The sequence below is a fragment of the Corvus hawaiiensis genome, chromosome 2 (assembly GCF_020740725.1).
Source record: "Corvus hawaiiensis isolate bCorHaw1 chromosome 2, bCorHaw1.pri.cur, whole genome shotgun sequence".
Lineage (NCBI taxonomy): Eukaryota > Metazoa > Chordata > Aves > Passeriformes > Corvidae > Corvus > Corvus hawaiiensis.
In genome coordinates this window covers 33,545,464-33,569,813 of record NC_063214.1, presented here as the reverse complement: position 1 = coordinate 33,569,813, position 24,350 = coordinate 33,545,464, and the positions used below count along the sequence as shown (strand labels likewise).

The following is a 24,350-nucleotide window of genomic DNA, read 5'->3' as shown; positions in this document are numbered from 1 at the left end:
TATAGCTGAATTTGTATTGACACTGTATTTCATCCATCCTGGCTGCCACGCAGACATGCAATAGCACTGTGTTATGGTTTTTTCTGTTGAGTGACATGCAGAATAAGGAAACACTTCAACAGTGGCAAATACTAACAGGTTGAAACGTCAGGGAATCTTCAGGCAATGACATGATAATCAAAGAGGTAACCTTCAATGAAACAATCAGACAGGCAGGAACCGGTTTGGCTTGCAATACCTCACAGAGCTATGTGAAATATGAGAGCTTTCCAAAGCTGTTGTTTGGGCGTTCAAAGAGTGTGAGAACAGACAGTAGAGAGGAAATTAAACATATGCAAATTTTATGTAGATATCTTTTGTTAGAGTGTGATTGAAGGCGTGGAGGAGGAGCACCATTTCAGGCCAACTTAAAAACCCGGGACAGGCTGTCAGCTTGATATCAGTCTCTGTTTCTTCATGCACAGACATGTGGTCAAGGATTCTTCTCGGTATTCTCTCCTTGAACTGGTTTCCCATAGTGTCTTCTGAAACGTAAGTGGTCACACATTCTGTGTCTTTATGATAATATATTTTATTGTATTTCCCACCATCTTATTTCTTCTTGTTTCTTATACAGTAAACAGGATATTTGAGACCTAGATCTTTAAATGTGTAAACTTGGAAGTAGATGATATTGAAGGATGGTTTGGAATGGTGCTCTCCATCATAAAACTGCTGTGAAATCTAGTGTAAATGACAGAAACCTGGAATTTGAGTAGCTGAAGTGGGATGTGCATGGGTAAAGTGGGAAGGAGACTCAGGACTAGACTAACAAGTAACACTAATTAGGATTGATATGCATCAGCAGCACAGAAGGAGCACGGTGTATGGGGAGGTGCTAGAGGCCAGATAGTGGCTGGGACCAGGGACCATGCTGAATGGCAAACCCAGTAAAATTAGTATTCATATTAGCATTGTCCATGTCCATGTCTTTATACAAACAGTAGGTTTCAGCCACAGTTTTAAAAAATACAGCAACATTAGAGCTTCCCTTCTCAAAAATCCTAAAGGAAAACACTGTGAAAGGCAGGTTAGCTTCCTCCTGTACACTGTTCATTTTAATAATCTTAATTTTGGTCTTTGAATTTCATGCAGCCTGAACTGGGCGAGCAAAAGTAAAAATAAGGGTAATATGAGCTGGCAAAACTGTGGGAAGAAAAAAAAAGGGAAAGGATCAGATTAGAAAGAAAAGACTGTGTGATTCCTGTTATGCTACAAAACCAAGTAATTATTTCTGTCATACATTATTTGGGAAGACTTGTTTGGGTAGCAAACTGGTGGACAGCAACAGAATTTTAGACAAACATAGCAAATATGAAGGAAAGTTTTTCAGAGGAAGAATCTGAGAGAGGAAGGCTGCCTTAATTATAGAGAGCCAAAGTATCAATAAAAAAGTTCAGTGGAAGAAAGAAACAAAGGAAACCACATTGGGAGAAGCATGGAACCAGAGGCATGGAAACAGAATTGAGTGTGCAGATTAGACTGAACATTCCCTGGAATTTTCTGCAAAATGGAAAAGCAAGATAATTTCTTGTGCATTAGGTGGATAGACTTATATCACTTCTTATATGAGAGACATCCAGAGAAAAAGAAATTTAAAAATTGTTGCAACCATTAACTAGTATTTTTGTCATTGATCCCAAGAAGAAGCTAAATATTGCTTCTCCTTATGGGAGGCTGCAGAGGTTTAAGTACAGGCCTAGGTCATAGGAGGACAAAAGCAACAATGCTTTAGCCACTTCAGTAAGTGGAGCTGTGTAAATACTTGGAATGGAGAGGTGTAGTATCATGCTGGATAAGACACTGCATAGAATGATGCCAGTATTTCAGCTCAGAAAGAACTGTGAGGGATTAAAATGTTGACATTCGTACTTTCTTAGCGTATTATTTTAAATTCATTGAAAGAAACTGAAATCCTTCCACTGGTTTGAGCAACATTTGGATCATGTCTTCCTTCACTTCTATGGCACTTCTGTTGTTTTTTCCTCTCCTGTTTGCTCTGACTTTGCTGCATGACTGAACTGTCTGATCTGGTCTTGCCCCCTTTCAGCCAGTATGTGCTCCTGGTCCCGTCGGTTGTGCGGAGCGGCGCTCCACAGGCTGCTTGTGTGCAGTTACACAGCCTCAGCGAGCCACTCTCCATGAGCGTTGTCCTGGAATATGGGAGTGTCCAAAAGACTCTCTTTGAGGAGCCCGTGACAGAGACTGACTTCTTCAAGTGCAGCGAGTTCAAGGTATTTTCTCTTTTGAAACTACTTAAGAAGGTGTAGTAGCTGTAAATACTTCTGATTGCAACTCCCCTTGTCAGTGACGGAAAGAAGACAAATTGTTTAAAATAAGATAAACTGTTGGAAAGGCTGACAAAATAGGAAAAAAAGACATATGGGTGGTAGAAGGGAGCTAGAGAAAGACTTTCCATCACCACTCACAGAGTGAATAAAAAAAAGCTTTAGATTGTCATCACAGTTGCATGCTCCTTAGGGGACTGTTTAAGTATCAAGCAAGAGAACCCAGACGGGTTATTCCCTTTCCTATGACTCTGTAAGATCTGTACAGACAAGACAGAGAGTCCCAAGGTGAGGTCTTCCAGAATGCAGCAGGAGAAAACACTTCAGAATTAAGGGAATATGACTGTGGCAACCTGCATGTAAGCAGTGAAATGTGCAGGACAGAGCAGAGCTTCAAATCTTATTGTCTGGTGACAGATTATGGGACTTCCACAGCAGAAATTCCCAGAAATTACCCAGCTGACAAAGGTGGGACTTCTCATGACTTTGTATAAGCTATTTGTGACTCAACTGACAGTGTCTTACTCAAAAACCCTGGGCCTCAGGGAACCTCAACATGTCTCATTTACCACTTTTCCTCCGGGGTTTTGTTCCTCTCCAGGTTCCTCCTGCTGCTTCTGATCCTCTGGCATTCATTTCCTTCTCTGCTAAAGGCGCCACAGTCGACTTAGCTGAGAGAAGATCAGTGGCAATTCAGAACGTGGATGGTGCTGTCTTCATCCAGACGGACAAACCCCTCTACAAACCAGGGCAAACAGGTGGATGATGAGTTTGAGTCAGCTAGACAAGTGAGAAATTGAGTGCAAGGGTGGGTCTAGGATGACAGGAACTTACTCTTGCGCAATAAAAAAATCTCATCCGAGTTTGGGACTATCAAAGTTAGTGAAAAATAGAACCAATTCACAAAAACACAACTAAGTAGTAGAGTTTATGTGTTTGTACTGAGTTAATTGCATTTTCAGGATCTCGAGTTCTGTCAGGTTTTCTTGAGGACAGTCACATGAAAAGTATCCGTAAAAATACAGAAAATAATAGGTTGAATTTGGAGCTATTAAAATTAATACAAAAATGAAGCAAGCACCTTATTTCCTGTCAACAAGTCTTTCTCCTTAACTGTTGAACTATTTCAAAGTGCTGATTCCATCACAATATTTAAATGACAGTACTAGCTGTGGTGGAGTTAGCTATCTCTTTAGCATAATTATACTTCTACACAGCACAGTTTACACTTAGAAGAAAGACAAATTCTTCCTTCTCTATGAATTTTTCATTGAAATGGTTTGTATAAACAGGGTTTTTTAGGAAATGCTCCAAAGAATGGAGTCCTTCAAGAAGGATTGAAGGCAGTAAACTGCATTTACTACAGAGGTTGTTTTAGTCCAAGTGGGTCAGAATTGAAGATATTTCAACTGACATTTATTGTGGCTTTCTTTTTTTCACTGGTTAAGATAATCAATTCCTTTCATGTTCTCTGGGCACTCTTTAGTTTTCCCAAAAAGCCTGGGCAAAGCTGTGTACTGAAAATTATTTATCACTGCTAATAAAATAAATGATAGAGGCATCTGCATGTGACACTTGGGGTGGTTATGGTGGTTCCAGGTTGATGGCTACACTAGACAGTTCTGGAGGTCTCTTCCAACCTTGATGATTCTGTAATCCTTTTTTGTCCTGTTTCTTTTTCAGTGATGTTTCGTGTGGTCACTTTGGACACCCAGTTCAGACCTGTTCAGGAGACGGTGAGTCACACTCAAAACTTTTCAAGTACCCTCTTGAGGTACCTCTTCACTGAGACTCTCTCACTTAGATATTGAATAAGAAGGGCCTGGGATAAGCCTCCTGATATTTTTTGAGAACTGCTGTTACTCCTTAGCTTCACACTCCATCTTTTCCCTGCCTTTATGGAAAGCAAAAGCTCTGAAAGCACTTCTGGAAACCTCTCACAGCACACAGGTTTTGTAGTCACTTTTCCTGTCCCAGATATGCAGAAGAAGACTGGATATTTTTGCAGGAAAGATAAATTCACAAACAGGTTATCCTCTTAAAATTTTCTCTTTAATTACAGAGACGAGTTTCAAATTGTTTCTTTGGCCCAGTCTTCTCTATCCAGAAAAAGATGGTCACAGATTTCCTTATGTTCTAGTATTTATCAACCTCCACAGTCAGTTAATTGATGTTTTGATAATTTTTTTTCTCTCCCTTTTCTCCTCCTGCAGTATCCCAGAATCATCATTAAGGTAAGAGATACAACATGAAATTAAAGCACAAGTTCCTTTGGAAAGACTATGCTTCATCCTTCCCCATAGAGTCAACAGCTGAGGGAGACTCATCCAGAGCACACCATTTAAAGCCAATGGATTTGAGGTTGAACAGTGGCAATATCCACTATCAAGCAATAGAGAAGAAGAAATCAGCAGATCTGGAGAAGTTAGTCAGAAATGGCGTGGGGTTGCTGCTCTGTCGTTCATTAGAGTTCAAACAGGAGCGTTCTGTCCAGTCTCACTTTGGGAGGACTACAGGAAATAACTGGTGAAATAGCCTCATTCTCATTCATAGCTCATAAGAATAGTGACTTTCTGAAATGCCATGCTCTCACAGGGACAGGCTAACAATGAATCATCTTGTACCACATTTCAAATCACTACATCTCCAAGCACTTTCTGAGAGAGGCCAGCATAATATTCCTGTTTTACAGAGAAAGTTGAGTCAGAAAGATTTATGCTAGAAGAGTTACAGATACGCAACCTGTGTCTCAGTCAGGAACTGTTTCTGAATGATCTGAGGCCATCTGTCAGTGTAGCTAACTCCCAGTTAAACATAAACTTAGGTTTGCTTAATCCACAGGTGGATATGGAAAGTCAGAGCACATCATCAGCTCCAAAGCACTCAGCCTGTGAGGCATTTAGCCAATATATCAGGAGACAGCACTTGAAAGGAGGCAAGAAACAGTGTGGTAAAGGTTTTGCTACATCTCTTTCTTCCACTCTCCAGGATCCAGAGCAAAACAGTATCTTCCAGTGGCTGGAGGTAACATCGAAGCATGGAATCGCCCAGCTCTCCTTTCCATTAATCCCAGAGCCTATTCTGGGGTCCTACCAAATCACTGTGGAGACAAAGTCAGGTGAAAAAGAGTACCAGTACTTCAGAGTGGAGGAATATGGTAAGCAAAGGCTCATAAAATACCCTGTGGTAGCAGTGAGGCTCAGCCTAAGTCAGATAAGAGCTCCTAGTGCAGAGTTTAAGTTCTTTGAATTCTCCACTTCATGCCTGGAAGAGAAAGACGTGGAGAGAGCTGGGTGGACTGGTGTACGAGAGACAGGCCTTTCCCAGCTATATTGTCATTATTGCTGGTGACCTGGGATAAAAGATAAGTTGAAAAGAAGCAGTGTCAGCGATCTATTTCATTTTACTATTTCGCTTAACCTGCTGCCTTTCTCCTTCACTGCAACTGAATTGTGTAATAACTTTTGTTCTCCAGGACTTAACTAGTTTGGCACATTGGCATTACTCATTTTTCTTTAAGAAAAGAGATTAAAGTGATTTATCATGGGTTTTGCTGTGACTGTTATACTTATTAGTATGATTATTATTTATTTTTAAAGAAGTTACTCATCTTACCACTGAAGGGTATTTTTTCTATTGTAATATACTACAGACAGTTCTTAGTTAGATTCTTCTTTGATTCATTTCCTCTCCCTTGTGAGAGAGATGTCTTTGCCAAACTGTTTTGCCAATTTTTGCCAAAATGTCTTTGCCAACTGTTTTTTTACTGTCTCACACACACTCATGTGTATGGCATGCAATTGCTGATCATTCATATTCACACTACGTTCTCAGTGCTGCCAAAATTTGAAGTGACAATCTCTGGGCCAAAGAGGATTTCTTTCTTTGATGAAGAAGTGCGGGCGAACGTTTGTGCTTCGTAAGTATCAGAAGACAACACAATTGTGCACAACAAATGGGATAGGCATTGGATGGTGTGCTGTGCTGGGAAGCAGAGATCCTGCTGCTGCTTCAGAATGCTCTGAATGCTTAGAGCATTTCCTTTAGCTGTGACTTTCATGATATAAAATAGGATAACTCTTCTCCTGCTACATAGCAGAATTAAAACAGGGAGTGTTTGTGTGTGTCCAAATCAAGCACTTCATACTTGTTAGCTGTTGTGTTTTATTATTACAGAAATGGAGAGTCTATCATTCAAATTGCTTGCTGTGATGCTGCCAAAGTGCAGGGTGCCAGGAGCTAAAAGAGTGAACAGGGTCTTTCTGCAATATGTTCTGCTTTGTGTAAGGTACTAATGAGAAAAAGCAGAAGGGAATGATATCCTGAGTCCAGCACCACTTTCCAGTTCAGAAGAATGATTGCACCAAGACAATGATAAATCAGGGGGTTTTTAACAAGATGGCAGAAACAGCCTAAAAATAGTAGAAGGGAATTCTCCTAGCACTAAAGGACTGTAATTCCCAGCTGCTCTTCCGTCTGCGCTCTGGGCACTCCAGAGGGATTTAGAGTCTGCATTGTTCTGCAACTTTTGCAGGTTTCATGTTAAATCCACATGATTGAATTCTTGTGTTTCTTCCTCTCCTAGGTACACTTACGGCCAGCCAGTACAAGGGAATGCCCAAATCAATGTGTGTTGGCAGCGCTTTTACAGTCCACGGTGTGAACAAAACCGGAAAAAAAACTGTGAAGCTGTCACTGGACTGGTATGATACATAACAAGTCTGTTCTTCCCTGCCAGCTTTACATGCAGCACAGTATTTGGTGGCCTCATTAATTTCCAAGGGAACACCAGAGAGGCAATCTCAGCGGTGTGGTTTTTCTCACTATCTCACAGGTACCGCTGAAAGACCATGAACGTAGCTTTTACCAATGACCTCACTGAACGACTTTGATTTTTTCCTCAGAAAGAATCAGTAGGAAGAAGGGAAACCTATGAAATTGTAAATATGCAATCATTTCTATAACACTGGGGCTGCATTCTTGCCAAATCTAATCAGCAGACCTCTACTGGGAGTCTTTGAGGACACTTAATGTTAAATGAATGATTAATTCGTTCACTAGTTCAGACTCAATGTGCTGTGGTTACAAAGCACAGGCATCACATAAAATGGGTTTAAGAAGAGCATGAGCATAGCGAAGACTAGAGAGGATAAGGAGAGAAGCTTCCAGGTGCTAGAGTAAATGATATTGAAACAGTCATCTGGGATGGGAGCTGGGGAGTGATAAATGTAAGGTAGGTGGGGAGCTCTTCAGGGACACACTAATACAGATTTAGGAGCAATTTTCCAAACACTGAGAAAAATGGGCTTTCCCCTTTGTGCTGCTTTTTCAGCTGGGAAAGGACGGCTGCTTCAACACTGTCATCTCCATAAAAAAATTCCAGCTTTACCGCAGCTATGCCACTATGTATGCCAGCCTCAGCATAGAAAGCATCGTCACTGAAAATGGAACAGGTAACACAAGTGGAGGTTGGGAGTAGCTGGTTAAAGCTAATGCATGGAACTTCCACCATCTGTGTGGCAAACAAGCAGCAATCATGGTTTTCATTGCGTAGCTCTCCTTCCAGAGCATCGCCACTCCATACAGCTTATCAAAAGGAACAGCTTTCTGCCCATGTCTGACTTCTGTTTCCTCTCCTTTGTACTGGGTGTGTCTCACAGGTATCCAGATGAAGGCCTATGACTACGTTTCAGTCAACCAAGAAAATGACCAAGTGCTGTTCAGGAATATGGATTCCTATTACAAGAGGGGAATTCCTTACCATGGTGAGGTAGGTACATGAGAGGGTACATTTAGACCCAAACTCCCTGAGGTACAGCATGATGACCTTCGCATTGCCCCATTTCTGGCTGTTCCCTGACTGAGCAGCTGTCAGCTTCCCATGATAATGCTGCATAACAATGACTGTGTAGTTCTCTTGATACTCCTAGAGAAAAAAAAAATTGTATTACACCTGGAGTGTCAGGGTCTCTTTTCTGCTATAGTAAGAGGACGTCTAAAAAGTGACTAAGTGGAAGGTCATATGAGTGGGGAAGAGGAGTCTTCAACAAAATACTTCAGGAACTGTTGTGCCTAAACTAAAGGTAGAATTCACCCTGCATTGCATCACACAATCCCAGGGATGTTCACTTAAAGCAGTATAGATATTGGAGCACATTCCCACTTCTTAGCAACCTACACATGCTGGGTAAACACAGGCACAAAAAGGACAATGACCTGTACAGCATCATCCTGACACGAAGTGGAGACTGTGGGTGTGCACAGATGCGTAGGAGCTGAGAGGTGCTACTGAGCTCCACAGATTGCCTGTGGCCACGCAGTCATCTGGTTGTTTTAGGTGTGCTAATCAATGTTCTACAATAAACATTCCTCCTCCCTTTGTGGTACATAGTTTGTTCTGCACAGATGGGAATTCCCCACTGATGGGCATTTTCCTGTCACAGAACTCCTGCTCCCTCAAAATGTTGTGGAACATTTGCCTCTTCAATACATTTCATTCTCAATTTCTACTCCCTGCAATTGTCCTCAGTGTTTAAGTGAGCATCCTCTAGTAAACAGAGCTTTCCTTTTTTGTTGTTGTTCTTTGTTTTTTTTCTAAATCCCTTGGGTATTTGTTGTGTTCAGATCACTGTGACAAATGCAGATGGTGAGCCTGTTGCCAACAGCTCTGTCCTGCTGGAGCTCAATGGAGATCATCTGGCCAGATACACCACCGACAAAAATGGCACTGCTGCTTTTTCAATTGACACATCCAACTTCTTTGATCCCAGTTTTAAGCTGACAGTAAGTAAACACAGGCTACAGTCTAATTAATGAATGAATACTTCATGGGAGAGAGGATTTAGAAGGAATACTTGCAAACTGTGAAACTCATGAGAAAACAGCAGTACCAGAGAAGAGGCAGACTGCACCCCAGCTGTGGTTTTGGGTTGTAGTGATCTTTAGTCCCTCTCTGCCTTTCCCTCCCCCCAGAAGCTCCTTCTGCATTCATCTTCCTTCTCGTTATTCTGTGTGTTAGATGACCTTCCTCAGAGACTGCACTGCCTTCCCCATCTAGCCTTGGTGCATGCCAGCACCTTTCACTGCTGCTGCCTGCTTCCCTGCATTTCTGCTGGCACAAACTCATGCCTGTTACCATCATGTGGTCTTCTTGTACTGTCATGCCTTTGTTCTGGTGGGATGGGAAGAGCTCAGAAAAAGTGTGTAGTTCAGAACAATGACATTCCAATTCACAGTAAGTCCCAGCAGTGTATGCAACTGGTCCCAAGCCTGAAAGAAACTGGAATAACCCCACTATTGCAACATGCCACAGGCATCTGGATGCTTTAACATATCCAGAAGGCTGCTCATTCTGCATTGGTGAAGCACAAATTTTTCACACCAGTTCTTTCTTGTGGCTTTTACAGCCTCACAAAATGAGCTCCTTAACAGAATATTTTACAGGAAAGATGCCTTTGCCTCTCACCTGCTTTGCATTTTCTTTTTTTCCACACTGTTGGTTTCCCATCTATGGTTTTCTGTTTCATAGGTCCAACAGGCACCAGAAGAATGTGAAGACTTTATCTGGGGGATTCATAATGAGCCCAAAGCCTCATTCCTAGTCCAGCGTTTCTACTCACGGACCAATAGCTTTCTGAAAATTGAGCCAGTGACAGAGAATCTCATCTGTGGCCAGCAGCAAATGATCAATGTTCACTATGTCCTGAACAGAGAGGGCTACAGCAATGCCACACACACAAACTTCTACTATGTAGTAAGTGCTGTCATTCCTAAAACATCTTTTGTTCACCTTCTCTTGGACACCCTATAAGGGAGAAAACTCACAATCAGACAGTGGTTACAGATCATGGCTCAACCTGATGGCCTTCGAGGCTTCTCAGAACAATACTCAAAATCAATGATTTCATGGTGGAAGGGAGAAGGTGCTTTTGACTCACTTTCATGAGATTTTTCTATGCCCAGGTGATGACACAAGGAAAAATTACTCTCAGTGGCCAGAAGCAAGTCAGCATGTCTGGTGGTAAGTTCCAGACCATCTTACTACTTGTACTTCAGAGCATCCTTCTGAGCACCAGAGCATAGTAAGTTTTGCAAGAAGTGATGAAAGCAGAGAATTGTGGCTAAATCAGGTACTAGTTCGTAAATCCCATGACCTGTTACTACTCACAGATTCATTTTCTTTTGCTGCAGCATCTAGCTAACCCCCCATATTAAAATCAATTTTATCTTGTTAATAGAAAGATACTTTGTTGAGATCAAACACATGAAATGCACTCTTCATCTGTTTTATTGTATTATTTTATTACACCAAGGAGTATTTATAGTCTCACAGTTACTGTGTGACATCCTAGTCATCACCAATTAGAACAATAACACTTTTTAAAGTTTGGAAAAATAGGTGTCCCATTTGACAGGGATATTTAGCAGTCAACTCTTGAAATTCATTGCTCCTTCAGAAGTCTCCAAATACCCACAAATGACAGTGATCCTGATCTTCATCCTTTTGTTGTTAAAAATAACTTTTCTTGCAGAACCTGGTCTATTTGCAGACTTCAGGAGGTAGCTTAAGTAAGCCTCTATCCACATATAGGACTTGTTTCATATTTACCATCTTTAGTCTTAAGCTTAATTGCCCGTCCATATGCTTGCACTTTTCATCCATGTAGAGAAGAATTCCCTATTTCTTAGTATTAAGAGAGCTCTCTTTTAACTCAGGATATTGCTCTATTTCCTCTGGTTTAGGTAGGAGCTTCTAGTTTTGGGACCCAAAGGCAACTTTGTGCTCTTCTCATAACAATTGTGCACAGATTTCCATGTTCAACTTCTTCCCAGCTTAGACTGCTCTCTGCAAAGCACTCTGGTCTCAGCATCCTCCATTTTGTGTCTGTTGTCTTGCTGATGGGAGCTGTTCCTCTGCCACTGAGAGATGAATCTTCCAATATCCAACTCCCTGGGTTTCTAAGGTGCTAATAGGTTATGAATAAATATGTGGTCCTTCCACCAAAGCTGAGGTTTGTCTTATCTCTTTTGCTGGCTTGTCCTTCCCTGATCCATGTTCCTTCCACAGCTTCCAGAGGTACATTCTCCATCACACTGACTGTCACTGAGAAGCTCGCCCCCAGCGCCAGACTGCTGGTCTACACGGTGCATCCTCATGGAGAGATAGTGGCTGACAGCTCCAGAATACACAGTGATATATGCTTCAAAAATAAGGTGAAAACCTTTGCTTTCTTATTGAGGGACACGTCAGGGTTTGCTGCAAAAGTCAGGAAATTACCTCATCAAGAGCCCCACAATACGGGTGGCATTTAGGAATGGAAAAGGTGCAGATGTGACTGGGATCGTGAGAAACTGTCCCTGGAATTGGTACATATGGTCAGACTCAGACAAAACTGCACACAGCAGGGGGAGAAGGGTGGCTAGGGGATTACGCGAATTTTTACAAACGGATCCAGAAGGGCCATCTAGCGGTAGGGGCTTTGTCCCACAAGGAATAGACTGAGTGTCCGGGAAAGGTGAGATTTAGGTCTGTGTGCCAATCTGATTCACCTGAGTTCCATCTTGGATTTGTTAACCACCAGGTCCAGCTCAAGTTCTCTGAGAAGCAGGGTCTCCCGGGCTCTAAAGTTGGACTCCACCTGGACGCTGCCGCCAACTCCTACTGTGCCCTGCGAGCAATTCAGAGCGTCCTTCTTCAGTCTGGGCAGGAGTTATCTGCCGAGAGCGTAAGTCACATCCCCAGTCCTGTGTTCTTTTCAGCTAGGAACACACAGTTCCCACTGGTGATGCTGCTGCTGACTGTATTTTTATTTTTTCCTTTGGAAACAGACATCTGTGGTTAAAGGAAGGTCTAAGGCAATTGTATTCTTCAAAGACAGAAATTGATAGCACAACACTGCTTTTGGGAAGCATGGCAGTGTAATACGTATCCCAAGAATATGCCTAATGTAAATCTTTGACAGCATATTTCCTCTCTGTGGAGTGATTACATCAAAAATGCATTTTTATGGCACAGGTAGGCCTTGAGCCCAGAACAAAAGCTGTAGATGACAGCTAGTGTCTTGTAAAACTCCGGTCTCCTCTCGGGATAACTCAGGAGTACATCTCCATGCTTTCTGCTCAAGTTCACTCCACAAAGCCATTGCAGCTCAGAAGGAGGAGGATACAGTCCAGTCCAGTCCAAATTGCTTATTCATCTCTAGGCAGGCATCACTAGGCAAGCCCACCAAAGTCTACAGGATTGCTCAGGGTCCACCATAAGCTTTGAATATATGTGATTTTGCAACTGCCTGAGACCCTCCTCGTGCTTACACTAGTCATTCTCACCTCCAGGTGTACTATCAGCTTGGTGGGGGTGATTTATATGGCTATTACCACAATGGGCTCAACCTGGAAGATGACAGGCCACAGGCGTGTACCCCATCCAAAACCATCTTTTCTGATGGCTTGTACTTTGAACCTGTGAATGTCAGTCGTGATGGAGATGTCTACAGGATTTTCAGGGTATGTGATCTCTGTGGGAGACTAAGTGGGAGGGCTTCCAGAAAAATTCAGGCACATTAGCATTCAGCTTTCCCAAGTGGTGGTTCTTACTGCTGAAAGAAGGCAGCTAATGCCTGAAACTGCCTAAAGCATCTGATCACCCACTTTCTGCCTTCTTGTCCTCATCACTTACTCAGGAGGTCTGAAAATCACTGCTAGAAAATCACTGGAGTGCTGCCCATGGTGCAGTAGATGTTTCCTAGGCAGGACCACGGCCTTGGCTCATGACTTCAGGCATTTCTTGTAATGATCTGTGCCTGTGATGCAGGTCACTCAATTCCTAATATAGTGGACTCCACTGCCCACTGGCCCTGTGCCCTAAGACATAAGGCCAACATCAGACTCATCATCACTATTCTTTGCAGAACACAAGGTGTCACTGTTCCGTAAGAATACACAGAGGTTGGCCAGGTAGAGTTGAGACATTCAGGGCTGAAAGAGTGGGATGTGATGGAATGTGATGAAGGAAGGGAGAAATGAGGAATGATAACCATTGGCATGGCAGTTAGTAAATGCCCTGAGTGACTTTATAGGTTCTTTCACATTTAGGAAATGGGTCTGAAAGTGTTCACCAACTCTGTGCTACGGAAACCAGTTCTGTGCAATGAAGACAGATCAGATACAGAAGATTACCCTTCTCACTACTACAACGCCGATCTCAAGGTCTCAGGTAAAAGAAGGTTCACTCTGTATCTCCAGTCTCAGTCTATGGGGTCTTCAAAACTGTTGCCTGTATAAAATAACAGCAAGTATATTGGGGGGTTGGGGGGAATAGGTCTGTATGTCCCAGCTGGCATCCTGTAATCTTTCTGGCAGTCCTTGCAGCAAAATCAATTTTCTCTCAGGTGCAGGTGCAAATAGAAAAGACAGGGAATACTGTGATGCTGCTTCTTTCATAAACTGATATTGGGTTTTCAGGTCAGAACCTTTCATCAAATCATAATTCAATTAAATATTTAAGAGTCAAGAGTTCAAACAGCACTTAGCACACTTAGCACAAAGTCTCCTAAACCTTTATAGATCAGCAAGAGTTACGATTATCTCTCTATCAAGTCAGATTGCTCAGCAAAAGAGCGAAAGTAGCAGTTATAAGTTGCAACAAGGGAAAGTGTTATTCAACATCAGGAGGAAGTTCTTCCTTGTGAGAATTGTGGTACACTAGAAAGGATTCTCCAGGAGGTTTTGGAATTTCCATCACTGCTGGTTTTCAAAACTGAGCTGCACGAGAAGCAACCTGATCTGACTTTGAAGTTAATCCTACTTCAAGACTGGACTAGAGAACTACAGGGGTTGTTCCCAACCTAGATTTTTTTTCAGTGATTCTGTAATTATATGATTCTAAGTCATTGTAAAGCATTTATAATCTTTGATGACAATACTGGCTACTGTTGCCCGTTTACAAATCAAGCAGAGCTTGTTGTAGAGGATGGGGAACACATTTTTCTAACTGAATGATGAGACCTTTCTGTATGAAACAAAGTAAAATGTCTTGTAAAATAGCTGATTTTTCCAGTATTTTCCCATGGGAAAAGAGAATCGATAAGAATTGTTTCTTTGCACATCCCCATATCTCTTGCAAATTCCCCTATTATATGGCAGGGAAAAAAATTTAAAAAATGCTCAAACGGGATATTTAGTTTCATTGGTGATGTGAAGCATGTGTGACAGAACTTCAGATCCTTCTCACATGATGTCTCTAATATTATCCTTTAACGATATCCCCACTTGTAGGTGAGTCGGTGATTATTGGTGGGAGTGGTGGTGTCAGCACTGTTCGGAAATTCTTCCCCGAGACCTGGATTTGGGAGCTGGTTAACACTGAGTAAGTATGTTTGTTTATCTTCACTTCTTTTTTCCTGTGTGGATTTTTGAGTTGATTCGTTTAGCTAAAATGGACTCTGGGAAGGAACCATGGAACATATGTTTGCTTTGTAGACATGGATCTACTTTTCCCATCTTGATCAATGACTGTTGCAGTCAAAAATGTGCTGTGCTCTGTTCCCTGTCTTTCTGATGGGGAGAAATAAATAGGAGCTAAGAGTGAAAGGTTTTTTTTAAGGAGAGGGAAGGAGCTTGTTATTTTTCATCCAATTTTTAATTCAGCAGCAAAAAACTCAGTTTATTTTTCTTTTCTTTCAGGCTATCACAGCATCTGCAATGAGAATATTTCCATTTCAACTATGCCTCCAGATGCTGTTCTAGAACATTAATCTAAATTTATTACTTCTAATCTTTGTGTTTGGACATTCTGGTTTTTCAGCAATTGGTATCTCTAAATTCAAAAAGTTGAGTATTTGAGTGCTTTTTAACATGTAGTTAACCAGCACCTTTATCTTTACTTCAAGCATTATAACATTTTTTTTAAATATGGAAAGGTATCTTGTAGAAAATGAGATAAAAAGTTAGAAGTTCTAACTCAAGCCGAGAGCCTATTCTATAATTTGTCTTGAAAAATTCCAAAGATCATTTCTCATTCTGTGTTTCTTATTCTCTTCAGTTCCAGAGGAGAGGTCGATGTCTCTTACACCATTCCTGACAGCATCACAGAATGGAAAGCCAGCGCTTTCTGTGTGCAGGATGATGCCGGGTTTGGCATCTCCTCACCTGTTTCACTGACGGCATTCCAACCATTCTTTGTGGACCTCACCCTGCCATACTCTGTCACTCGAGGGGAAAAATTTAATTTAATAGCCAATGTCTTCAACTACCTCAACCAGTGTGTCCAGGTATATCAAGTTCCCTTTTATTTCCTATGTGGTTTGCTTGTTTCCCAAGAGATCTTTTTGCTCTTGAAGGAGGAACCTCAGCAGAGGGTATGGGTACTGTGCTATGCAAAACACAGTAAATACTGAGTAATGCAGCAGCCTCCCTTGCTCTGCAGCCTGACTTTAAGGTCATTCTCCTCCATTTGTAATCTTGCTCCTTCTTTCTTTGTCTCAGATCAGTGCCATACTGGCACAGTCAAGTGACTATGAGGCAGAGATCCTTTCGTCTGGGGGCAACACAGCAACAGTGTGTGCCAATGAAAGAAAAACCTATATTTGGGCTGTTAGCCCCCAAAAACTTGGTAAGTTTGTCTTTTTATCACCTTGATATATCCCTGTCTGATCTTTCTACTCCCACCCGTTAGGGCAGCATCAATAATCCACAAGCAGGCATTTCCTTACAACTCCATTAATTGCTCCAAACTTAGCATTGGACTTCTGCTAAAACTCCCTTAGATGTGCTGAAAGACAGGTGAATTGTTCTGGTGTTTCACCTCTTCTGGTTTTTGGTTAGTCCACTTCCTACTCATTTTAGGAAGAACTCTTCTTCACTTGCCAGATGTAAGAAATACTATCAGGATTTCATGTGCCTATGATCTTTCAGCTGACATTTTTGTATCTAACCAAAGGTATTTAGTAAGAATAAAATGTGCTAATAATTTTGGACTGGATTCTCAGTGGGCAATAAGGACATTGCTCCTTCCCAGTTTTCTAGCTGTGTTAATCCACACTGCCTTCAAGCCCACACTTTTTTTAAAACCAATTGTAATTACCTGCATGTGTAAGTGCTCCAAAAGTTGAAATACGAATAAAGGCAGAAGAGCTATGATTAAACTATTGCAACACTGCCCTAGGCCAGAGAAAACTCAGTACAAGGCTAGAGAGATGGGGAAACTGGTAGTGAATGTCCATTTTTTGGTCAGGATCACCCTTTTTTCATTCCTGATATAAGGGCCCCAGGCAAGCACTCCTTTCCACTAATGAAGAGATGTGGAGTCTTCATGAAATTTGGTTTCACTGAGCTGTCTTTAGAGAAAATACATTTCTCAGCAGTTCATCAGCCTAGAAGAGGCAGTCAAAACCAGGAGTAATTGTAGACATTGAGGATAACTTCCTTTTCTTGGGCTGGTGGGTGGCTTTCCAGGTGAGGTGAAATTCGTGATTACTGCTGAGGCCAAACTGAACACCAGAGGTACTGGAAATGGCACATCTTCAGAAGAGAAGACCATTTACAGGGACACCTTGTTTCAAACCCTACTTGTTGAGGTATGGTAGGAAATCTGCAGGTGCTTTCTGCCTGATGGAAACTGGAATTCCTGTAGCTGTGGGTTAGAAGCAGTTAGGAGGGAGGGAGGGCAGTACAATGAGGAGGCACTACAGTACCTGTGTACAGTGGGCTTCTCCATATCAAAATAAGAGTGAAAATCACAGTGATCACGGCATCCACTGTCCTCCTCCCACTGTCCCCTTCATGGGACCATGAGCACACATGTCCTGACAGCCCATGTTGCCAGGAGGGAGGAGATTCCATACCTTACTTTTAAGCACCTTTAGCTTGTGACTCGAATACTAGGGAGGAGGGTGGAGGGAAGATATAAAAGGAAAAGGGTTTATCTTGAGTGTCATAAACCAACAGCTACGTTGGATTAATTGGACAGAGTATCTCAGAGGCTGGAAATACCTAATTTTTAACTGCTTTTTAAGTAGGAAGTTGCTCTGGATGGGATGTTGGGTAAGAGAGGGATCCATGGACCAAGAGATATTCTAGTGGAGCTAGGATATGACTGGGTACAAGAGGTGCACAGCCTGGATAAGCACATACTAACACTGCTAAATTGTCACGGTTTAATGGTGATGTTCTGCACTTTTCTTTCTCTTCCTGACCACTTCACTGCAATCAAACAGCCTGAAGGTATTAAAAAGGAGTTGACTCAGAGTTCCCTCATCTGTGCAAAAGGTAAGGCCAGCTCATTCCTTCATTCATTCCTTCAGTCATTCCAGGGAGTAAAGTAGAACTGCTTCACTGTGTTGTAGATCTTGTCCTACAGAACCAGAGATCCTTCCAGGGGAGGAAAGAGATGTTCAGGGTCAGGGTGCTAGGCTAAAATTCCGGATTTTCAGATACCTTTGACTCATTGGGCAAGTCTCTGAAGCATTTTCTTTACCCAGACTGAAAACTGTAGCAGTCACTGTAGTTATGCTTATGAAGTAGAGTCTTCTGTAAAAAACCCCATAATTTTAACAATTCTGTTTTTCATATTTTGTCATCAGGCAAAAAGATTTCTGAACAAGTGTCTCTCAGCTTGCCAAGTAACGTAGTGCAGGGATCAGCCAGAGCTTATTTTTCTGTCATTGGTAAGTTTAGTACTTAGACTAAATGCAAAATTGTGTTTCTCTTGTGCTGCACCAATTGCCATCATGTATACACATACAAACCTTATGTTAAGTTGAAGAAGTAATTCTTCTTGATTTTAGAAGGTAAGTTTTCTACTTTGCAAAATGGCAGTGAGACACAAAAGTTGCTGCAAATTCTCTCATAGCAAGGGAGGACAAAATAGTCCAATAATTTCCATTTATATTGCATTTCAGATTATACTGCATTAGCATATCCAACTCTGTAGAGTAAAACAGCTAATTCAGCTGAAAAGTAACATAAGGCAGACTTCTTTGAAAAAAAATTATCTTAATTTTTTTGAAAGAAATCTTCAGGACTTTGCTGACTGCATAATTTCAAATTTATCATTTTGCATAATGAAAAACATTGGTAAGTCAGTAAGCTCACACAGAATAAAAGTTTCAGGTCCCAATCAGCTCTACTGATCTGAAAGTCATTATCAAGACTCAAGGGTTCTCTTCAGTGAAAATTTTTTGAGGTTCTGAACTCGGATTGTTTTCCAAACACAGTTGGTTTGCATGCCCAGGTCTGCGTGGGATGTGCTGATGCTGTGCAATTACAGCCTCTGTGGCCCATCAGCATCGTACCCCACACAACATTTTCACATGTACATGCAGAAGCAGGAAGCAGGCTGTAAAGGGCAGGGGAATCTAACCCTTCCAAGGATTCATAGCTGTTTCTCAGAAGCCATGCCAGCCAGTATTGGTGCTCATCTTGTTCTCTCAAATTCTCAGTTTCTCCCAGGTGGCCATTATCCTGATAAGAAATGAAAAATGGGGCCATTTCATCACTTTTCTTCTACGATGTGTCTTTGGTTACTATGATTTCTCTTTATTAGTCATTGCCCTTGGGTTCATAATAAGATGGTATAGAGCAATGTATAATGCTATGTAATAAAAACATGTCTGAACTGAGCTGACTTCTTACATTTTTCACTCTTCAGGAGACATTTTGGGTACAGCCCTGCGGAACTTAGATAACCTCCTCCATATGCCTTATGGCTGCGGAGAACAGAACATGGCCTTGTTCACACCCAACATCTATGCCCTGGATTATCTGAATAAGACTGGGCAGCTGACTGAAGAGATTAGAGTCAGGGGTACTGGATATTTATCCACAGGTAAGAGGTTTTCAGATTCTTCCATCTTCTTCCTCGGGGAAATGGTCACAGGACCAAGCCTGTCAGAGTTTAAGAAGTGTGTTTGGACGATGCTGTCAGGCATAAGGTGTGATTTTTGGGATTCTGTGCATGGTTAAGAGGTGGACTCAATTGTCTTTGTGGGTCCCTTCCAACTCAGATTAAACTGGGATTCTGTGATCTAATATTGTGATTGTGTGCGTTGAACTCTTCAGCTCTACATGGTAAGCACTCCTCTCTAAATTCCAGCACCCCAATTATTGCACAGGAGCAGGCCATGAGAGCACCTCAAAGCAGCATGTCATTCTTCCAGGAGTAAAAGCAGCTGGAATTCATAGTGGTTGGCATTATTTGCTGGACATACATTATTTGATACTAAATCCAAAAGTCTTACTGCTTCAGTTGAACAAACAGCAGAACTAATCCTCTTCTGTGATTAGAAAACATGTCTTCTTTATTGTGCTTTCAGGTTACCAGAAACAGCTGTCATACAAACACCGGGATGGATCCTACAGCTCCTTTGGGTTACGAGATAGAGAAGGGAGTGTATGGTAAGTGACAACACTTTCTATTTCCCCTGCACAGGATCTTTAGGCTTTGAAAAATGATCCAAGTATTCAGTGATTCTTATTTTTAATAGACTAAGTGAATACAGTTCAATTAATTTGAATCCCCCAGTAAAGGAGAGATTAATAACTGGAAAGAGGGCAACAGAAGGATGGTATGATGGTTGGGAGCTGTGTACATAATGTTCAAGGGGAAACTGAAGGATCTGGGTTTGTTTAGCCTGTAGAAGAGGAAGCTAATGGGAGACCTGGGTAAACCTCTCTGCTGCCTAGATGAGCATTGTGGAAAAACAGAGTCAAACTCTTATCAGATCTTCACAGAGTAAGGACAAGAGTTTGTCCTTACTCAAGTTGCTACAGAGACAACTCCAAGTGGGTAGAAGGAATAAAAGTCTTCCCCAGGAGAAGGCTGGAGCACTGAGACAAATGCCCAGAGAGGATGTAGATATCTCTATCCCTAGAGATTTTCACGACTGGACAAAATACTGAGCAGCCTGACATAGCTCTAAGTTGGTCTTAGTTTAAGCAGGTGGTTGAACAGGAGATTCCAAGAATCCCTTCCAACCTGGTTTGTTTCATAATTCAATTAATTAAGACCAGAAATTGGTAACATCAATCATCAAGCTGTGCCTATACTTTACTGCTGCTCTAAAAGAAGGGTTTCAGCATGGTAATGGAGAAATAGCAGGTCAATTTTTAGTATCAGGATTTTACATATGTTACTTATTTAAAACTTAGAAAACACCTTCTTCTTTAACCTCAAACATTATGAAGTTCATTTTACGTCATTTTCTATGCACATCCTATGCACTGGTAAATCTCCTTGGTCTTGTTCACACCATACCTGCTTTCTGTTTCTGGGGCACCTGCAGGCTCACTGCCTTTGTGTACAAGTCACTGGAGCAAGCCAAACGCTACATCTACATTGATGACAACGTCCAGTCTCAAACGTTAATCTGGCTGGCAAGCAAGCAGAAGTCAGATGGCTGCTTTGAAAATGCTGGGTCACATTTCAACAATGCTTTGAAGGTAACTGAGATAAGTAGAGCCACAAACTTCCAGTCCTGCCATCTGGATTGATTTGGATAATTTCTGCCAGACATAAGCTTACTCTTCACCACATCCTTACTCTTTCTAGTACTGCTATCTCATGTCTCTCCTATACAAGCAGGGCATGATTCTTATGTGTGCTCTTGATGATGAGGTGAAAACAAGCGGAACTTACTGAGTTACAAGTCTTAGGTTTTATTTTCCACCACTGCATTGTGTGCTCAGTCACAGGCTATGGTGTGCTTTATTACACACATACAAAAGTCAAGAAGATGCAGTCAATTATTTTGGCTTTATCCTCAGTGAACTTGATCTTTCTTGTTCCTGTGCACACGGGAAGACAGAAATTACTGCTGATCTCAAATCTAACTGATATATGAACTATGAATTAATTCATATGTTGTTTCTTTCTAGGACATTCGTCCTAACCATTTCTTTGCTTGTTTTTCATTAGGGTGGAGAAGAAGCTGAATACTCCCTCACAGCCTATGTTGTGGCATCATTGCTGGAGGCTGGACACTCTGCTGCAGTAGGTATTTGGTACTCTGTTAGCCCAGTCAGCCATTTGTCAAACTGCACAAGTCACAGTCCTCACATCAGTGTTCTTTTGCAGTGAGGAACTCGAATACTGATTGTAGGACAGTAGCTGATTGTAGACAGCAGTTTTCAGAGCCCTGCAGTCCCCTGCGAGTATTTAATGAGTGTTACAAATCAGTTACATATCCAGTGCCTATGAATTCACTTGAAAAAACCCTGAGGAATCCACCTGGTTTTAGACAATGTTAGTCTAAGTAGATCAAAATCCAGACTGAATTTGGCCACTCCATACAGAGTCCACTTTGGAATTTTCTCTGAATTTACCCAGTACAAAGTTCAAGCTATCCAAATCTTCAGTCTACAAACTCACTTTGTGCTTTTAGTTCCAAGCTGTGTTTCCATTTCCCTACGGAAATCTTAATAATGGAAGGAAACTATGATCTGCTGGTTGTAGTACTAGGCATTGGGAAATGAGAGCCAAGTTCTGTTCTCTGTAATATATTTTCTGCACATCCCTGTGACCTTGTTTTTATGCTGACTTTGTTCTTTGTATAATGGGGAGGAGGACAAGTGTTCCAAATCTGACAAATGTGTGCTGGATGTGCTGATTCTTTGCACATCACTCAGACATGGGGTATGGGCCATCATTAAGGTACATGAGACCACCAGGATGAAAACATTATGCATAATCATATAGTTATTCAGCAACATGAATTTAGTTTCCAATGCCTTCATAAGAAACTCCAAAACCTGTTTAAGTGAAGCTGCAGAGACAAGACATGGTTAGTAGTGTGCTGGTGTTATCTGAGATGAAGAAGAGTTCACAGAGATAGTCGGTAAGGCTAAAAGGTCTGAAGAGTTGCCTTGATAGTTATAGCTAGCAAATGAGCAATGTCCATTTGAGAGAGCCTGTTTATTCATGAGGTCTCAACACACTTTACATAGTTCAGTAAAAATGGCCCACATTTTATTGCTAAAGCAACTGAGGGACAAAGGATTCACTTGCATAAGGTTATCGCATGAATCAGGAAAAGAAACTGTGCTCTGTTATTCTGGCCATGCTGCCTCTAAATAAATGCAGAAAGGAGGCAGCATGACTGGAAGGGCATTTTTTTGCAGGATACACTCTGTAGGCCCTTAAACATGCCATGGATCATGTATATTTCTAGCATGAAGAGTCAGAGATTGCAGCTTAAGCGATGATGGAAGTATTTAAAGAGAAGTGGAGACACAAATCCATGTACCTGACACCTTACTGTGTTTTGCATTACCAGCATCCTGTCATTCGGAGTGGCATGAACTGTTTGGAGACAGCATTTAGCAATGGGGTCCACAACCTGTATAACCAGGCCCTCCTTGCCTATGTCTATGGCTTAGCTGGCAGAGAGGAAAGACGCCAGTTCTTCCTTGAGAAGCTGGACGGGGCAGGTGTCAGGGCTGGTAAGTGCAGCGTGGCCATGGTGCGGGCAGTGCAGCTGATGGAATGGCCTGTTGTGTCATGTAAGCTGCTCTGATGGACAGTTTTGTCATGCATGTTCTCCCTTCCCATTTCGTGCCTGCTATGCTGCTGAATTTATCTCTAGGAGTTTTTCTGTCTGTCTCTTCTGGCTTCACAAAAGTTTGAGCTGTGGTCTGATTTATGAAATTGTGAAGTAATTTAGGTGGAGAGAAAGTCCCCTGCATGTCTCAGTCCAAGGTATTGGAAGATTGTACCTAATTTTCCAGTTAGCTTTCTCGTCTACATGCTGAACAAACCCACTTCCCTTGGCTATGTCATGTGGTCCTGTTTGTGACTGCCTTAGCATCCTTCTACTACACTGCCTTCGCTTCAATCCCTCTTTGACTTACACAGGCTGCTTTTATTAATTCCCTTTCCATCTCTTCCTGTTTTCTTTTCCATCCTGGAAGTAAAACGTACCCAGTCTGGGACACCAAGATCTGAAAAAACTTTTTTTCCCATGCTTTTTACACCCTACTTTTCTGTTTTCAGGTGGTTCTCTTCACTGGCAGAGAGAAAACAAGCCACCAGCAGAACGTTTCTCTGACTTCTATTCCCGTGCCCCTTCTGCTGAGATTGAAATGACCAGCTATGTGCTCCTGGCTCTGCTCAGCAGAACCAAACTCACTCCAGAAGACTTATCTTACGTTTCCCGCATTGTGTACTGGCTTATCAAACAACAGAACCCATATGGAGGCTTTTCCTCCAGCCAGGTAACAACTGAGTGTGGGAAAAAGAAAGCTTCTGGGAGCAGTCCATTTTGCAAGCTGAATCTTGACGTATGACAAATCTTTCTGACTGCATATGGATTTGAATAATACTGGATAATTGGTGCTTGCATTGGTTGTCTTTTCAGGGCACACCATGCTCTTCATAGCTTCACACACAATTTGGTTTTAAGCAATGAGAATTTACCTGAACTTGAAGTTAGCCATGGACAGCAGTCACTGCTGATACAACATTATCCCAGGTCTTCTGGGATAATTAAAATCTTTTGCTCCAGAATTACAGAATCCAGAATGGGTCAGGCTGGAAGGGACCACAGCGGGTCATCTGGTCCAACCTCCCTGCTCCAGCAGGGTCTTCCCAGAGCACATGGTACAGGATTGTGTCCAGACAGTTCTCAAAAATCTCCAGTGAGGGACACTCCACAACCTCTATGGGCAATCTGTTCCAGTGCTCGGTCACCTGCACAGCGAAGAAGTTATTCCTCATATTCAGGTGGAACTTCCTGTGCATCAGTTTCTGCCCATTGCCTCATGTCCTATTGCTCAGCACCACCAAGAAGAGCCTGGATCTATCTTCTGGACACCCTCCCTTCAGATATTTGTGAGATTCCCTCTCAGTTGTCTCTTCTCAAGGCTGAACAGGCCCAGTTCTGTCAGCCTTTCCTTGCAAGACATGATCCAGTCCCTTAATCATTTTTGTCACTCTCCTCTGGACATGCTCCAGGAGCTCCATGTCTCTTGTGTACTGAGGAGCCCAGACTGGACACAACAATCCAGATACATCTCCCTAGGGCTGAGTAGAGG

At 42.0% G+C, this 24,350-nt stretch overlaps 1 protein-coding gene across 2 annotated transcripts in view; it reads left to right on the top strand.

Moving 5' to 3' along the window:
* The first annotated feature begins 406 nt into the window (after window positions 1-406).
* Window positions 407-24,350, top strand: part of LOC125321439 (ovostatin-like) — a 29,829-nt gene continuing 5,885 nt past the window's right edge. For both annotated transcript variants that reach the window (XM_048294292.1, XM_048294291.1), the window contains exons 1-29: window positions 407-531; window positions 2,090-2,273; window positions 2,929-3,085; window positions 4,011-4,063; window positions 4,541-4,561; window positions 5,316-5,484; window positions 6,162-6,246; window positions 6,913-7,030; window positions 7,660-7,780; window positions 7,988-8,097; window positions 8,952-9,110; window positions 9,856-10,080; window positions 10,290-10,347; window positions 11,395-11,540; window positions 11,909-12,052; window positions 12,660-12,830; window positions 13,419-13,539; window positions 14,601-14,691; window positions 15,367-15,595; window positions 15,810-15,936; window positions 16,779-16,900; window positions 17,540-17,591; window positions 17,906-17,989; window positions 18,973-19,149; window positions 19,637-19,718; window positions 20,606-20,762; window positions 21,238-21,312; window positions 22,595-22,760; window positions 23,311-23,531. In XM_048294292.1, the coding sequence (XP_048150249.1) occupies window positions 467-531; window positions 2,090-2,273; window positions 2,929-3,085; window positions 4,011-4,063; window positions 4,541-4,561; window positions 5,316-5,484; window positions 6,162-6,246; window positions 6,913-7,030; window positions 7,660-7,780; window positions 7,988-8,097; window positions 8,952-9,110; window positions 9,856-10,080; window positions 10,290-10,347; window positions 11,395-11,540; window positions 11,909-12,052; window positions 12,660-12,830; window positions 13,419-13,539; window positions 14,601-14,691; window positions 15,367-15,595; window positions 15,810-15,936; window positions 16,779-16,900; window positions 17,540-17,591; window positions 17,906-17,989; window positions 18,973-19,149; window positions 19,637-19,718; window positions 20,606-20,762; window positions 21,238-21,312; window positions 22,595-22,760; window positions 23,311-23,531 (3,690 nt within the window). In that variant the 5' untranslated portion in view covers window positions 407-466. The remainder of the gene's footprint in view (window positions 532-2,089; window positions 2,274-2,928; window positions 3,086-4,010; window positions 4,064-4,540; window positions 4,562-5,315; window positions 5,485-6,161; window positions 6,247-6,912; window positions 7,031-7,659; window positions 7,781-7,987; window positions 8,098-8,951; window positions 9,111-9,855; window positions 10,081-10,289; window positions 10,348-11,394; window positions 11,541-11,908; window positions 12,053-12,659; window positions 12,831-13,418; window positions 13,540-14,600; window positions 14,692-15,366; window positions 15,596-15,809; window positions 15,937-16,778; window positions 16,901-17,539; window positions 17,592-17,905; window positions 17,990-18,972; window positions 19,150-19,636; window positions 19,719-20,605; window positions 20,763-21,237; window positions 21,313-22,594; window positions 22,761-23,310; window positions 23,532-24,350) is intronic.